At 31.3% G+C, this 15,515-nt stretch overlaps 2 protein-coding genes and 1 pseudogene across 3 annotated transcripts; 1 reads left to right on the plus strand and 2 right to left on the minus strand.

Moving 5' to 3' along the window:
- The first annotated feature begins 1,912 nt into the window (after positions 1-1,912).
- LOC121217652 (protein ADP-ribosyltransferase PARP3) lies at positions 1,913-6,316 on the plus strand. Of its 2 annotated transcripts, none has more exons than XM_041093417.1 (18): positions 1,913-2,080; positions 2,174-2,472; positions 2,557-2,752; positions 2,842-2,955; positions 3,023-3,116; positions 3,219-3,288; positions 3,442-3,616; positions 3,714-3,847; positions 3,940-4,177; positions 4,276-4,403; positions 4,477-4,553; positions 4,632-4,792; positions 4,869-5,078; positions 5,177-5,279; positions 5,380-5,462; positions 5,543-5,686; positions 5,782-5,964; positions 6,041-6,316. In XM_041093417.1, the coding sequence occupies exons 1-18, from the start codon at positions 2,075-2,077 to the stop codon at positions 6,107-6,109; spliced, it is 2,484 nt and encodes an 827-aa protein (XP_040949351.1). In that variant the 5' UTR covers positions 1,913-2,074; the 3' UTR covers positions 6,110-6,316. The 2 variants fall into 2 exon arrangements, with proteins under 2 accessions (XP_040949351.1, XP_040949353.1); XM_041093419.1 differs by having other exon boundaries at positions 1,914-2,080; positions 3,059-3,116.
- Positions 6,317-6,857: 541 nt separating this feature from the next.
- On the minus strand, positions 6,858-8,511 carry LOC121203577 (beta-1,6-galactosyltransferase GALT29A-like; annotated as a pseudogene).
- Positions 8,512-10,033: 1,522 nt separating this feature from the next.
- LOC121217653 (zinc finger A20 and AN1 domain-containing stress-associated protein 3) lies at positions 10,034-11,351 on the minus strand. Its single transcript, XM_041093420.1, has 2 exons — positions 11,025-11,351; positions 10,034-10,924 (listed from the first exon to the last, which is right to left on the minus strand). Exon 2 carries the CDS (start codon positions 10,899-10,901, stop codon positions 10,413-10,415), a length of 489 nt encoding a protein of 162 aa, XP_040949354.1. The 5' UTR covers positions 10,902-10,924; positions 11,025-11,351; the 3' UTR covers positions 10,034-10,412.
- Between the last annotated feature and the right edge of the window lie 4,164 nt (positions 11,352-15,515).

Below are 15,515 nucleotides of genomic sequence, written 5' to 3' on the forward strand. Positions count from 1 at the left end.
GCTTTAGAAGATCTATGTAATAGAAAGAAGGTTTTCAAGGATTATCTCCATGGAGACAAGAAATTAGACAAAGCATTCTTATTTAAGAATCAAATATGGACATGATTTAAATATGTTTTATATTTTAGGTAAATAATTTAAAACTAAACTAAATTAAATAATATGTTATATTAATATAAATATTTTTTTTCATTTTATTCAAAAATATAATACCAAATAATAAAAATGTGTCATGCGATTAGTTTTTATTGACATCTTATATGTAGGGTAAAAAGAGACGAATTTGATATTTTAATTTTTATATTTGACAAAAAATTTTAAATACTTAAGTGAAAAAAATGGTATGGCTTGATGGCCAAATTTATAGTAGAACATTATGCAGTCTGAGATAAATTGAGATTAATAAAAATATAATATGATGAAATTAAAACATGATTTGATGTTAATGAATGGAACAATCTATTTAAATAAAAAAATTGTAACATTAAAATTAAATTAATTAAGTAATATAATATTTTCTCTAAATTTCAATTACTAAGAAAAATTATTTAAATTATTATAGATTAAAGAACACGTACACATAATTTTTATTTAAATTAAATCACGATAATAAATTAAACATAACATTAAATAGTTAATGCATTATTTAAAAACAAGATAAATAGCACAAATATATAAAATAAACCTATGAAATATTTTAACCTTAAAAATAACACAAATAATTTCTCTTTCTCTTTCCTTTCTTTCCTTTTTTTTTCTTCTCTTTCTTCCTTCACACATGCCATAATAAAAGAGAAAAAGACAGGTGTCAAAAGCTCGAGGTTATGTTTTCTCTTTTTATATATAATTATAGATGTTAAGTGTTTTAATTTTATTAAAGTTTGAATAAGATTATATATTAAGAATAAAATTGTATTTTAATCTCTATTAAAATGTAGTTAAATTAATTCTTGTAAATTAGATTAAAGGGTGTCATTTCTTTTAAAAATTTATACGGTTAAAAATTAGTGTGATTGATACAATAACTACACTATGACACATAACATGCAACGTGTACCTCCTATTGACATATAGAGACCGATTTTAAACTGTAAAAATAAATAAAACTTTTAATAAAATGATGAATTTATTTTTCAATGAACTAATTATCTATTTTTTAGGTATAAGAGCAAAATGTAATTTTTTTCATAATATTTTTACCTTCCTTTATAATCATTCTTCGATTCTTATCTTAATTGTATGTATAATATTGTAGTTCAGCGTGGAAATCTAATATCGAAGGCCCCCAAGTTCATTGGAACCACCAAAGTTTTCCATTGTATCTAATTCTGTTTAGTTACAAGTCTTCAAAATCAATGGTTTCATATTCATTATATTGCAGAACTGAGGAGAGTTCAATAAAAACAATTCCAAGAAAATTTGTTTTCCTATATATGTTAGAATTTTAATTATTTGGGACATAAATATGAGGCCTCTTTTATGTCTGTATCCATATTGCAGGTTAAGAATGAATCAGGTAAGAAGGTTGAAACCTAGATGTAGCATTTTGGGTCTCCCACCTCTCAAATTCCAGGTGTCAGTCCAGGAAGATAAGGAGGTGCCAAGTAGTACAAGGCAGAAAACATTGGATCTGAAACGATTAGATATATACTGTATACATCAGTAATTGCATGTAATAAAGAGAATGAAGCAAAAGCCAGAAAGTACTTGTTGAATCATGTAAAGATTAGAGTATTGGACTACCACCTGTCGACGGTTTAGGCTGTGAAAAATACCCATTTAGACACGTGGCATTGATATCCTTTGCATGGGAACAGATGTTCTGTTCTGAGGAAGACAGGACATCTTAGAGACTTGCAAGAATTCCATGTATGTCATTGTGTCATTATATAGTACAAGACTTCCTGGTGTTAGAAAAGAGTGCCAAATTAATGGATTTTGCTTCTCATGTTTTGTAGGAAAACCAATACAGGCTGCTGTTGCTAAATCTCTAGTTTCTTTCACATTTGAATCTTCACTCGTCTTTGTTTAGAATCTGTAGCTTTGGTATTGAGGGTAAAAAGGAAGGAAAATCATGAAGGTTTGTAGCAGATTTTATTGTTTTGAAGTGTCATAATGATAGGTCTAATAGATGTTTTAACCTTTTTTGTTTTTCTTTTAAAAATTTGTGAAGGTTCATGAAAAGAGGTCTCATTCTCATGCACATGGAACTGTTGATGAAGAGAAAATCATGACAAGAAAGCAGAAAGCAGACCAGTTGAAAAGCAATGAAGGAAAGGAATCTCCAAAGAAACCCAAGTTGGAGGCTGATAATGATCAACATAATGGAAAAGCTACAACTGAGGTGGCTAAAGAGTTTGAAGAGTTTTGTAAATCTGTGAGGGAGCACTTATCTGTTGCACAAATGAGGGAAATCCTTGAAGCTAATGGCCAGGATTCATCTGGTTCTGATGCTTCTGTTGTCATCAAATGGTTAGTCTCTATTCTCTCACTGTTATTGCTTTCATAACATGCAAACAGTTTCAGTAATCAAATCACATGCATTTCTATTGGCAGCCTCGATATGTTGTTCTATGGACCATTGGAGAAGTGCCAAATCTGCAATGGGGATTTGGAGTTTGATGGCAACCGCTATTCATGCAAGGGAACTTACAGTGAGTGGTCCTCTTGTGTATACAAAACAAGAAGCCCAGCAAGGAAGCAAGAACCATTAAAATTGCCTGATTCTGTCCTGAATTCACCTGTTGCTGAAGTAAATTTTACTGAACGATTCTCCTTGGTTTATATGATACAAATTTTAGTCCAAGTCTACTAAGATTTATCTTTTTTTTATTCCTATAGTTGGTAAAGAAGTACGAGGATCCAAAACTCCGCCCTCACCGATATGTAGGGGTCACTGACAAACCTTTCTTGGGAATGATGATTTCCCTGATGGGCCGGCTTAGTCGCACACATGTACGTGAAAATGTTTTCAGTTCTATATATTGCTGAACCTTATAGTCTTTGTTCTTTGACTGAATAGGCTAAGACCCTTCATGTTGCAACTCTTCTGATGCAGCAATACTGGAAAACCAAGATAGAGAAACATGGAGGAACAGTCTCCAACTCAGTCGTTGGTAGTTGTTTACATCATTGCAGAGTTTCAGATCTTATGGTTCCTTCTCTTGTTCTCTTGTTTATTGCTTTGATAAAATGCTTTTGTAAAACTCTGGGGGCAGGTGTAACTTGCTTGGTTGCTTCTCCCGCTGAACGAGAGCGTGGGGGCTCATCCAAACTGGTAGAAGCAATGTGAGTAGACATAAATACATATACATAACTAGACACTCAGTTGATCCTCTCTTGTATGTAAGAAGCTCTTTTTAATGGCACAAAAATCTGACATTGTATTAGCTGAGAAGCATTGGAGTCTTTAGTTAAATGACAATGAATGGAACATTTCAGGGAAAGAGGGGTACGAGTGGTGAGTGAAGCTTGGTTACTTGACAGCATTGAGAAGCAAGAAGCACAGCCATTAGAAGCTTATGACATAGTTACAGATCTTGCTGTTGATGGCAAAGGAATTCCATGGGATAAACAAGTTCCTGAAGAACATGCAATCGAATCACTTTCAGCTGAAGTATGCCCTTTCCTCTCAGAAATTTGAGGATACTTTAAAAAAAAAAAGATCAAACCAAATAAATTGTTTCTCTATTCCGTGGTTTAATTGCTTGCAGCTCAAGTTGTATGGAAAAAGAGGAGTCTACAAGGATACTAGATTGCAAGAGCAAGGTGGCCAAATATTTGAGGAAGATGGGATATTATACAACTGTGTCTTTTCGCTTTGCGACCAAGGAGGAGCCATTAATGAGTAATCCAATGAGTTCTTTTATCGAGTCTGGATTGATACTACCAATCAGTAGCTCTACTGCAGTTACTGATTTCCAAGTTTCATTTGTATAGGTATTGCATTATGCAACTGATCAAAGTACCAGATAGTAACCTCCACTTGTACTACAAGAAAGGGAGAGTAGGGGATGATCCTAATGCCGAGGAGCGGCTCGAGGAATGGAAGGACGTAGATGGTGCTGTGAAGGAGTTTGTTAGGCTGTTTGAGGAAGTAACAGGAAATGAATTTGAGCCATGGGAAAGGGAGAAGAAGTTTCAGAAGAAGCCACTGAAATTTTATCCCATAGACATTGTAAAAGAAAACTCTTGTTCCACTCCAAATGTATTGGACTAATTTTTTTTTCTTTTCACATGATTTTTGTTCCTAATCGGTTTCCCTGTATTGATAAGGATGATGGGGTTGATGTGAGATGTGGAGGACTTGGCCTGCGACAGCTAGGGGTTGCAGCAGCACATTGTAAACTTGAACCGATGGTTGCAAACTTCATGAAGGTTATTTGCGGTCAGGAGATTTACAAGTATGCTTCTTTCAACTATGGCCATTAATCTGTTTTCTTTACCAATATCTGAGTTAATCGGTCACCTGGACAGGTATGCACTGATGGAGATGGATTTAGATGCCCCTGATTTACCAATGGGGATGCTCTCTAATGTTCATTTGAAAAGATGTAAGAACCCATTATTTTGCTCATCATCTCTTTTTTTTCTATATACTTCCATATCTATAATGTCATGAATTAAACCAGGTGAAGAGGTTCTACAAGAGTTTATAGAAAAAGTGAAATCAATGAAAGAATCTGGACCTAAAGCAGAGGCAGTTTGGTCAGACTTTAGCCAAAGATGGTTCACCCTGATGCATTCTTCCAGGCCCTTCATCTTCAGGGACTATCAAGAGCTTGCAGATCATGTAGAACCTCGTAGTTCATCCTAAATACCAGCCCTTATTTAAGTCTTGTTACTAAACCAGGGCTTGAATTTTGTAGGCTGCAGCATCATTCGAGTGTGTTCGAGACATTGTTGTGGCATCCCATATGATTGGACACATGGGTGATGATACTCTTGATGACCCATTGTCTGATAGATACAAGAAAATAGGATGCTCAATTTCTCCACTGGATAAAGATTCCGAGGACTACAAGATGATCCTCAATTATGTGGAAAAAACTTATGAACCTGTCAAGCTTGCAGACATTGTAAGTCACATCCTCAGGATTTGCATATTTTAGCCCAAATTTGATTGTTCATTTTTACCTGCTAACAAAGCCTTATATACTTGGAAAATTTTGGTCAGGAATATGGGATCTCAGTTGAGAACATCTTCAATGTGGAAACTAAGGAAGGCCCCTCGTTTGATGAAGTAAAAAAGCTGCCAAACAAGAGACTCCTGTGGTGCGGTAAGTAAAGCCTGGCCTTCAATCCTCTTATCCTTCCGAAAGTTCTGTTCAGTAAGTCTCTGAGTGAGTGATCATGCTCTCATTTGATGTATTCTTCCAGGTACTCGGAGCTCGAACCTGTTAAGGCATTTGCATAAAGGCTTCCTGCCAGCAAGCTGTTCTCTACCAGTTCCAGGATATATGGTAAAATGAACAGCCAGTTTCTCATCATATTTAGGTTTAAATGCTATTCACACGATTGAAACTCCAAGTTTCTGTGACAGTTCGGGAAGGGCATAGTTTGTTCTGATGCTGCAGCAGAAGCTGCCAGGTATGGCTTCACTGCTGTAGACCGGCCTGAAGGGTTCTTGGTTCTCGCTGTGTTTTCACAAGGTGAAGAAATTGTGGAGCTCAAGAACCCACCGGAGGTATAACTCCCATTCTATGTTTCTGATTCCACTTCATTCCATTACTACTTTAGTCATGAAATCCTGAATTTGTTAACCCTCACTAAACAACACAGGATACTAAGCCATTGGAAGAGAAGAAAGTGTGTGTGAAGGGACTGGGGAGAAAGAAACCAGATGAATCAGAATATATAGATTGGAAAGATGATATCAAAGTCCCTTGTGGCAGTTTGATCCCCTCAGAACACCAGGATAGCCCTCTCGAATATAATGAATACACAGTCTATGATCCCAGACAGGTGTGTCTCGGGAGATTCTTTTTTATCAGTGAAAACTGTTTGGAACCCCGCTAAAATTATGTTTTCCTGACAACAGGTGAGCATGAGGTTCTTGGTGGGAGTGAAGTTTGAAGAGAAGGATACAGTGATGGACGCCCAGGATTGAAGGAGGGGAATATCAAGAAAGGGTTTTCTGATCGTTTTTGTATAGTTTCACTGGACTTTTGGAATATGGGATGGTGGGAAAGATGGTTGTTATAGTATGGGGGGACGTGATCATGTAAATGGATGTTCATGTCTTTTGTTGTACATAATCACCTCAAACATCTCTGATGATAAGAGGCAGATAAAGATACAGTAAAAACTTCCCCTATATTTGAATCTGTTTTCACAGTTAAACCACGTTTTTGCCTACAATCAAGAAACAGATGATTGCTTACAATCCAAGTTTAAATCCCTTCTAGACATCAAAACCCTTTTTTTTTGTTGCATTTACTTTGCTGGTCTTATAATAACAAGGATCCGACAAAATCGTACAAACAAGAAGCAAATGTGGTCTGATGGTAGAGGGAAAGCAGCAAGCAATATAGGGTTAGTTCTACAGAGCAGATAAAAGGACAGAGTTGTCTTAAAAGTGAAGTAGAAAAGAAGGGCTCTTCTAGAAAATCATGCTAAAAATTCCTAAAAATCAGATGTTACTTCTCGACATAAATTTCCTGCTATCACTCATTATATGCAAGAAAAAGGAAGTGTGATTATCTCAAGGAAGGTATGTTTAAGAGACTCCTATTTATAACGTAGACAAATATAAAGTATGAAGTGATTCAAGGTGAATTTTTTCTACATGGATATATGCTCCGGAAACGAAAACTTTCAAAAGAGGGGAAAATCAGTTTAAACAAAAAGCAAATGAAGAATTCAAAGCTTCACATCTTCAGTTCCATTTTTACACTTGAAAGGACCCCAACCTACCTTCGATAGTTTAGGGCCGGAATATGAAGCAAAGATCTTCATCATTTGTGCTCTTTTGTGGACAACTACAGATACAACATGAATACAACAATTTAATCTTTGGCCAAAGAACAAGTACAAAATAAAATGGATTCGAATCAGCAAGAAACAATCGCAGGATGGAACCTTAGCTTGTCGAAAACGGATGCTTTACTTGGTCGTGATACAATGCATATTCAGCCGAAATCATAGATAAGATTACCACAGCCGAAATCATAGATAGATTACCACAGGTGGGAACCTGAACCTATCCGAAATGAAGGGTATTGCCTGTGGATTCTTCACCAGATCATGGTAGAATGCATACTCTGCTTCGTAGTCATGTAACCGGAGCTCAGACTTCTGATTAGTATGGTAGTGGTGCTTTGCAGAAGTTGATTTGCCAAAGCCAAATATACCAACTTTGTCACAAATTCCCAATGCCAGCATAACAGCTTGCATCCCAGAGGAGTAATGAAACATAGAACCATCATGTGTAGAAGCCCATTCTCTCAATGCCTTCCTGGTCTCCTCCAAAAATCGTTTAGCCGAATAATACTTCACAATCCTAGCACATAACACATCAAAACGAGGATCTGTAATCAACAAAGGTGCCTTGTGAGACGAATTGCAGACTGTATAGTCCATGAAATGAACTGGTTGACAAATGTACATAATCATAGGAACATTCCTTCCATAAGGATGACAAAAGCAACCTTCCCTCCTAGCACAAAGATGCAGTATATTGCTATTTATAAAGGAAATGCTTGTTTTTTATCCCACTTGCTCTTCAAACTTCTCAGTTCTAGCATTATTCAATCTAATCACAATCTCATGACCATCAATCAGTTCCCCATAATCACGGTTCAGCAATATCCCACTGTTCCCCACAACAGCACAAGATTTATACTTTCTAGCTGAACTCATCAAGCCATTGTGTCTATCAATAGGGGTCTTCACTAAGCTAACTAAATCCATCATGATATCAGGCTGGAACGTCTTTTTTCTTGCCCAAAGCTGTAAATTCCTCCTAAAATCTAACCAATACCGATAAAATTTTGGGGCCCTGAGTAATACCGGTAATCCATTAGAATTTTTGGATTTGGCGTCATGATGACTGAAGCTCCTCGAAGTTGCAAAGTTCCTTTGCCTTCCTTGATTAGGAAAGTCCCTTTCCAGCAGCTGCTTTATTTCAAGCTTGGATTTTGCTTCACCTATATCAATAGATGCAAACTTGAGCAAAGTGGAGTTAAAAACTTGGATTTGTGGGGGTTGGATTAGGACCGTGGTTGACTCCAACTCAGCTGAAACAGTAAAGACACCGCGGCGGGGACTGGCAATCCGACAGCTTAAGGTTGCAGTCAATGCAACAAGCATTAGAATGCTTATCAAGGGTCTGAACGACCTCTTCATGAGAAGAATCACATTGGGGGGACGATAAATGGGGTTTGCTAGGTATGGCCAAAATAAGAAAAAAGTACGGATCTTGAATAAATCTGTATCGGATTCAGATCCATCTTCAGGTTCGTTTGGTATCCCAAATAGAGAAGAGGGGTTTAAGCACAAAAAAGAAACCATCTCATCTCAGGATTGGGTTTTACAGGAAACGAAGAAAAAATATCAGATCTACCTCATGAAAGAACAAATAATTTCTTATTTTTGAATAAAACCAGAAACAGAAAGAGGGAAAGATGAAATCTTGAAGTGGGAAATCTCACAAGAAAGTGAAATGCAATTTGCAGCTGAAAGCTAAAATAGGAAGGGTGCATTGTTTGATAACATGAAATCCATAATTCCAATATGAGATAATTTTGTTATTAAGCAAAGGAATTTATAAGACAAAAGAAGAGAGGGCAAAGTTTTAAGAAATTGCAGACAGTGGATTAGATGTTTTTGTGGAATAAAAAAGGAAAGGTTAGGTGAGGGGAAAATCTTCTGCTTCTCTTCTCAGCCCATTTAGAAAGCATGGTGTTTGCAGGTTGCAACTAACTTACCCGACCCGACTCATATTTTGATTAGTTTAACATCAGTTAAATCAGGTATTACAGAATTGTTGTTCAAACTATTCCCCTTTTTCTATTTATTTGGATATCTGGATCTTTTAATAAAAAAATTTCCATCTTATTTTACTAAAATAAAAATTACACTATCAAGTTCTTATTAGTTAGTGTTGTAAAATAAAGCGAGAAAAAAATTAATATTTTAAGTTTTATTTTTGAAATAAAATAACATGATTACTTTTAAACACTAAAATATATATTTTTTGCTAAATACAGATATTACATCCAACCAACAAAATACAGATATTACGTTAAGGTCAAACTTAATTTAAAAACCATACTTTATATAATAATAAATATATGTATTATCTAATCAAAATTGATTATTCTACTCTTCGATTCACATTACATTCATTAAATCAGTGCTATATCATTTATCTTATGCACTACTCCTATAAATTTATTATCTCAATGGAATTCTAATTTAATTAACGTTAATATTTAAAAGAAAAAGAGTAGCAAAATAACATTTAATCAAAATAATTATTAACAGTGAGAAATAAGTTTTTTATTATAGATAATAAAAACTTTTGTTTAATTTATTCATAAAATTTTGATTTAATTTTATCTTTATGAATTATTAATACAATTATTATATAACATCATTTATGTTTATATATTGCACATCTAAAGAATTATATTTATTCAATATAAAATTAAATTAAAAATTTTTTTAATGTGTATGATTAAATCAAAATTAAAATTTCAACTACAATCAAAATTCAACCTACATAACTACACTAAATTAAAATTCATGTAAATGATTCCACATTAAATTAAATTAAAATTAATTTACCCCTAAATATTAATATAATAATTTTTATTTTTTATATAACTAGAATTCAAATCTTTTTACCACTTTAACTTAAGACTAATAAAAAATTATTCATATGACCTTACCATATTAACCAATTGTTTATGATTAGATTATTGAATAAATCTTTGATAAAAAAACTATTGAATATATTTTTCATATTAAAATCTTCATTTTATAAATCTTATTATATAATTTTTTTTTACAACAATAACTGAATCCAGACTTGAGAAAAATAAACACTCTGTGTATTTGAGTTGCGAAATATTGGATTTGCATTTTATCTGGACATAGAATTAATCTCCTTATTTTTCTTTCTAAATTTGTGGAATTAAAGGATTAATCCCTTGTAACACCACAAACAGACGACTCAATGGAAAACCAACATTGACGATATAATTTAAGAAAACGTGAATTATACCATTTATAGGCAACAACGACAACCACCTAAAACACTTCCTACTGCTTGACCGGCCACCGACCGGCTAGATCCCATCATCAATCTAAATTTCATCAGTTTTCCGATGACCCAGATTCTTAAATTTGACAGACACAATCGGAAAAAACCCATCCCCCCCCCTTTTTTTTCCTTCAGTCAATTTTATTTATATTTTTTGAAGCTTCTCACCCTTAACAAGAGGATTAGCTTTGGCGATTTGTTGTTTTCCCATCCCTTTGAAATCAAAAGCACAAGCATGTTGTTCAGGGTACCTATGGATCCCACAAAAAACCATCCCGCACCTGCACTTGAACCCCGTGAGCCCCACGCGTTTCTTGCAACTCAAGCATCTGTTTGGCGTAACCTGAACTTCCTCCTCCTCCACCACCTTCGTTTCCTTCGTTCCCGCCGATGGTTCCTCCTTCGCCGGCAAGGATGCCGAAAACGAAGATCGGGCCGATGATGACGATGGCAATGAAGACGACGAAGGAACTAAAGTGTGATTAAAGGCTTGTTTGGCAGAGGAAGATTGTTGTTCTTTAAGTTGAAGATCGCGATAACATTTAGAACAGAGATTTTGAGTCGTTGGGCTTCCGAAGAATCCACAGTTGTTGGCACATAACTGTGGTGCTTGACATCTATGTTCTTCAGCCATATTTTTTCAATCTCCTTTCAAACCTATAAAAAAAAACCCCCCGTTTAACAGAAATCAAATAAAAAGCCATAGGTTCATGACAAATAAAAATAAACCCCCAAAAAAAACCGAGGGAAAATTTACCAGAGACGAGAGTTTCACAGGAAAACGAAACCCAAATCTTATTATAATCAGAATGGAAAGAAGAAGATAAAGTAAACGAGGAAATAGAAGGGAAGGGAAAGGAATCGCTCTTTCTAGGGGGAAAAAGAAAGAAAGAAGGGAAGGATTCTTCCTCCTGGTCTTCTTTGAAGATTCCACACACTTCCTTTTTCTTTTCTCTCGGGGCTTCTTTATTTTGGGTCTAATAAATAAAATAAATACTACGCGTTCTTAAATAAACGGTGTAAATTGAGTTTTACCAAATAAAAATATTAACTAAAATAGCCACAATTTCGAGTGGCTATGGGCTTCTCAGGCTACTTTATATGTAGATTATATAAATATAATAATATATACTACTTAGCCGTTAAGCTACGTTAAATCTGCCCCTTAGGTTTGTTTTTGTTGTTTAAATGTTTGGCTTTTTATTAATATTGTTCTTTTTAAATTGAGCGTTAAGTTAAAACTCCAATTTTGACCAAAGTTAGGACGGCAGAATCGAAAATCATGACGAAACGTTGCCGTGGAAGTGGGGTCCCTTTTTCTCATTATTGTTATGATAATGACAACTGATAAATCTTAAACCGTTGTAGTTTTTACGAGTACAGTATGTCTGTAATTGTTATTCTAATTTTTTTTATATGATATCAATTTTTTTTGTTAATAGTTATTATTATTTTAGTTAAATTAGCCTTCAATAGTCTACAATTTTTCAAAATCATACCTGTTTTGGAGTTGACCCACTCTAAAAATCTGTTTTACTATTAAAAAATAATAAATTATAAAAACAAAATTAATTAATATTTTATATATTTATAATTTTTTTAAATATCTTTTAATATTTAAATTGAATTTGGGTCGGGTCAACCCGATGCGCAAAAAAACCTTGTTCAAGCTTGGCTCAAGTTGTGCCATGTCTACCGAGTCGAGTGAGCTACTTGGGCATTGGACAAGTCTACTCTCAACTTTTTAAAAAAAGTTTAAATTTAACGATCAATTTTTAAAAATGGTCAATTTTTTTTGTAATGAAAATATTGAGTAAAACGTCAAAATTTTAAAGATGGTAATTCACGTGACAATACATGTATACTTTATATTTTTTTACTAACTTTTATATTTTTTGAATTTGTAAGGGGTTTTTTATTTTTTACCAATTTTCAATTACTTGTTGACGTGATGTAATAAAACAAATAGTGTCATGTCAGCATAAAATACATGTGAATTGCTAGGTGAGTTACCACGTAAACATTGCTGAAAAAATAATATTTTTGTTAGTATTTTTTTTGTTAAAAAACGTTTTTTTTAAATTAATGATAAATTTTAACCTAAAAAATAATTAAGGCTAAATTGATAAAAAATGTAAACATTAAATTTTAAATTTAACATATGCTTTTTTATATAATTATAGGTGTCTACTATATAAGGTTGATCTTATTTAGAATAAAATGATATTGAAAGTTTCAAAATTCATCTTAGGGTCCGTTTGTTTACATGTAAAAGGTTTTACGGAAAATATTTTTTGCATTTTCCTGTGTTTGTTTCACAAAAAACAGCTTAGTCAATAAAAAAATGTTTTACAGGTCAATGGAAAATTAGCTTTTTTCCTTGTAAAATGACTTACCCTTTTGAAAAGCGTAAGTCATTTTCCGAAAAATAGCTCATTAATAAATAATTTTACTTTTATATAAAAATTAACTTAAATCAAGTTTAATATTATTATATTGATAATAAATTTTATTTTTATTTTTAAAAATATTTAAAATATTATATTTTTAACATTATTAAATATATGTATTTAATTATTTATATTTAGTCACATAATAAATTATTAATATAATTAATATAATTTATTATTTTTAATAATTTATTTAATATTTAAATTTTATTTTAATAGTGAATTTTAAAATAATAATTTTAAATAATATTATTCACATATTATTGAAAATATCAATATTAATTTTTAATACTAAATATTTATTATAATTATAAATATATTAATAATAAATGTTTTGTAGTATAAATGTTAAAATATGTCATAAGTCTATAAACTCTTCACAATTTTGTAATTTAGTTTCTGTACTTTTATTTTCAAGAATTTAGTCCCTCTACTTTCCAGATTTGAAAATTAAGTCCAATTGCTGACATTGTTGATTTTTTTTTGTCAATTTTGTTAATGTCACATTTTTAAATAAAAAATACTCAGTTGGTAGTTATGTAACTAAAAAATGATCGTTGCAATGGACCTAAATTTAACAAAATATTTTTAATATATGTAAAAACAATGTAAAATATAAAATTATAGATATAAAATAAACTCAATTAAACAATGAAAAAATAAAAAAAAAAACTCAAATGTATGTTTGTTTAATTGAAAACGACTTTTATAGAATATTTTTAAAGAACCTGCCAAACAAAAGAAAATATTTTACACAGATTCATCCAAACACCAGAAAATATTAGCTTTTCCAAAAAAGTAAGTCATTTTCCAGAAATTATTTTCCGGAAACCATTTTCAGTGAAACGAACAGAGCCTTAGTTCAAATACCTATTTTCAACCGCTCGGTATAATAATTTTTGTTGGTTAAATTACATGATTAATTATTACGTTAAATTAACTTTTTTCATGTTAGTCCAAAGTGAGTTAAATTAGTATTTTTAAAGGATAATTATTTAAACTTTTAAAATTTATAAATAAAATTAAGAAATTACTATTTATTTTATTCATACTTAGTTTAGTTTTAAAATATCAAATAAGGACAAATTAATATTTTTTATCTACTTATAAAATTAAAAATTTATACTATTGTGTATCAAATAATATTTTTTATACAAAAATGATAATTTTTTAATATCTAATGTTATTGCTTTTTTATAATTTTGCTTATTTACTTTAATATTAAATATATACATAGTAATTAAATTATTTCCCGTAATAAAAAGACTAATTTATGCCAACTAAGTTTTAGCTTGATTGATATTGACATTATTACTCATACAAGAAAAAGTGGGTTCAAATGTGCTGAAATACGTTTATCTTTCTGTTTAAGGATTGAAAGGGATTATGAATTGAGAGAGATTATAAATAATTCTAGATTTTGTATATAAAAAAACTAATAGATAGTTTTAAACTATGTATAAAAGAAAGAGAGACTAATTTAATCTTAAAACTTTATTATAGAGATTATTTAATATAATTAAAATAAATTGAGTTTAAAAAAATTAAATACTTATAAGTTATGAATTATTTTACGAGGAAAATATTTGATATATTATCAATAGAGTTTTTAGATTTCACAAAAAATTAAAAATTAATAAATGTTTTTATCATAAGGAATTATTTAAAAAATAAATATTAAAAAAATAATTTTAAAATTACTTGTAAAATAAAAAATACATTACTTATCAAATGCTAACCATTATTTTATTATATATTTTAATTATTTTCTATATTATATTTATATTTATATTTTTAGAATGGACAAAGGAACTAGCAAAGAACAAGTGCAACTTTTCTAATTTTAGAAATAAGTTTCCCATTTCTCCTCCAGACACGTGTGTGGATGCAATGGTGTCCAACGCTTAAACCTCTTCAAAATACTACCATAGAATCATTGCAACCAATTTAATAACTAATAAATCAAACTAAATGGACAGATAATTTAAATTAATTAACTAATCAAAATAAATTTAATATAAAATAATGCATTTTCATAATGTTTATTGCACCCAAAAATAATATAATTAGAAAAATAATTACAAATCCCATAACATAATTTGTAAAATGAACAAAATCATATAAAAATTATATATCTCAAATTTAAAATATCAAAATTTTTAAAACTTCAATTTTATCATTCTATCAATAAGACAATAACTCATAAAATAAATTAAAAAACTATGTATATATATAAATATTTCAAATAATACAACAACTAAAATTTTAATCATATGAACAAAACAACATGAATGGACGACTCATAAACATCCGGTCCGCCTCTATCTTGGTCAGCAAGAAATATCAGGATTGGCTAAATCATTTACAAGAACAGTTTCCAAAGTATCAACACGTGCCTCTAAATGAAAAAAAAAGAACCACTAACCCTTAAGCTTTAAGATTTTCAATACAAGTGCAATTATGCAAGCAATAATTTGGGGGGGGGGGTGAACCCTAGACCGTGACAGCTTATTCATTGCTGAATTCAGAGTTGGGGCCAAAATATAAAATAATTTTAAAACTGACGCGAGTTCGAAATTGTATAAATAAAAAGTTGAACAATTTTTTAAGAAAATTATCTAATTGATTATTAAAATTTTTTAATCATGTTAACGTAAATAAAAATATTCGTAATTTAATTATTATTATAATAATTAATTATTTTAATCATCCAACTGCAACCGCTAATCCACTAATAAAATCTGATGTGGCATTCCACATCATTTATTTACTATTTTTTGACCCAATATTGTTTATCA

This window comes from Gossypium hirsutum, chromosome D05, assembly GCF_007990345.1.
Source record: "Gossypium hirsutum isolate 1008001.06 chromosome D05, Gossypium_hirsutum_v2.1, whole genome shotgun sequence".
Classification (NCBI taxonomy): Eukaryota; Viridiplantae; Streptophyta; class Magnoliopsida; order Malvales; family Malvaceae; genus Gossypium; species Gossypium hirsutum.

What these genes read in the sequence shown, in the direction of transcription:
- LOC121217652 (XM_041093417.1), top strand. An exon ending in CAAGGAGGAGCCATTAATGA is followed by an intron (nt 3,848 to 3,939) that starts GTAATCCAATGA and finishes TCATTTGTATAG; the next exon opens with GTATTGCATTATGCAACTGA. An exon ending in AATTTTATCCCATAGACATT is followed by an intron (nt 4,178 to 4,275) that starts GTAAAAGAAAAC and finishes TGTATTGATAAG; the next exon opens with GATGATGGGGTTGATGTGAG.
- LOC121217653 (XM_041093420.1), bottom strand. Translation starts at nt 10,901, where the DNA reads ATGGCTGAAGAACATAGATGTCAAGCACCACAGTTATGTGCCAACAAC.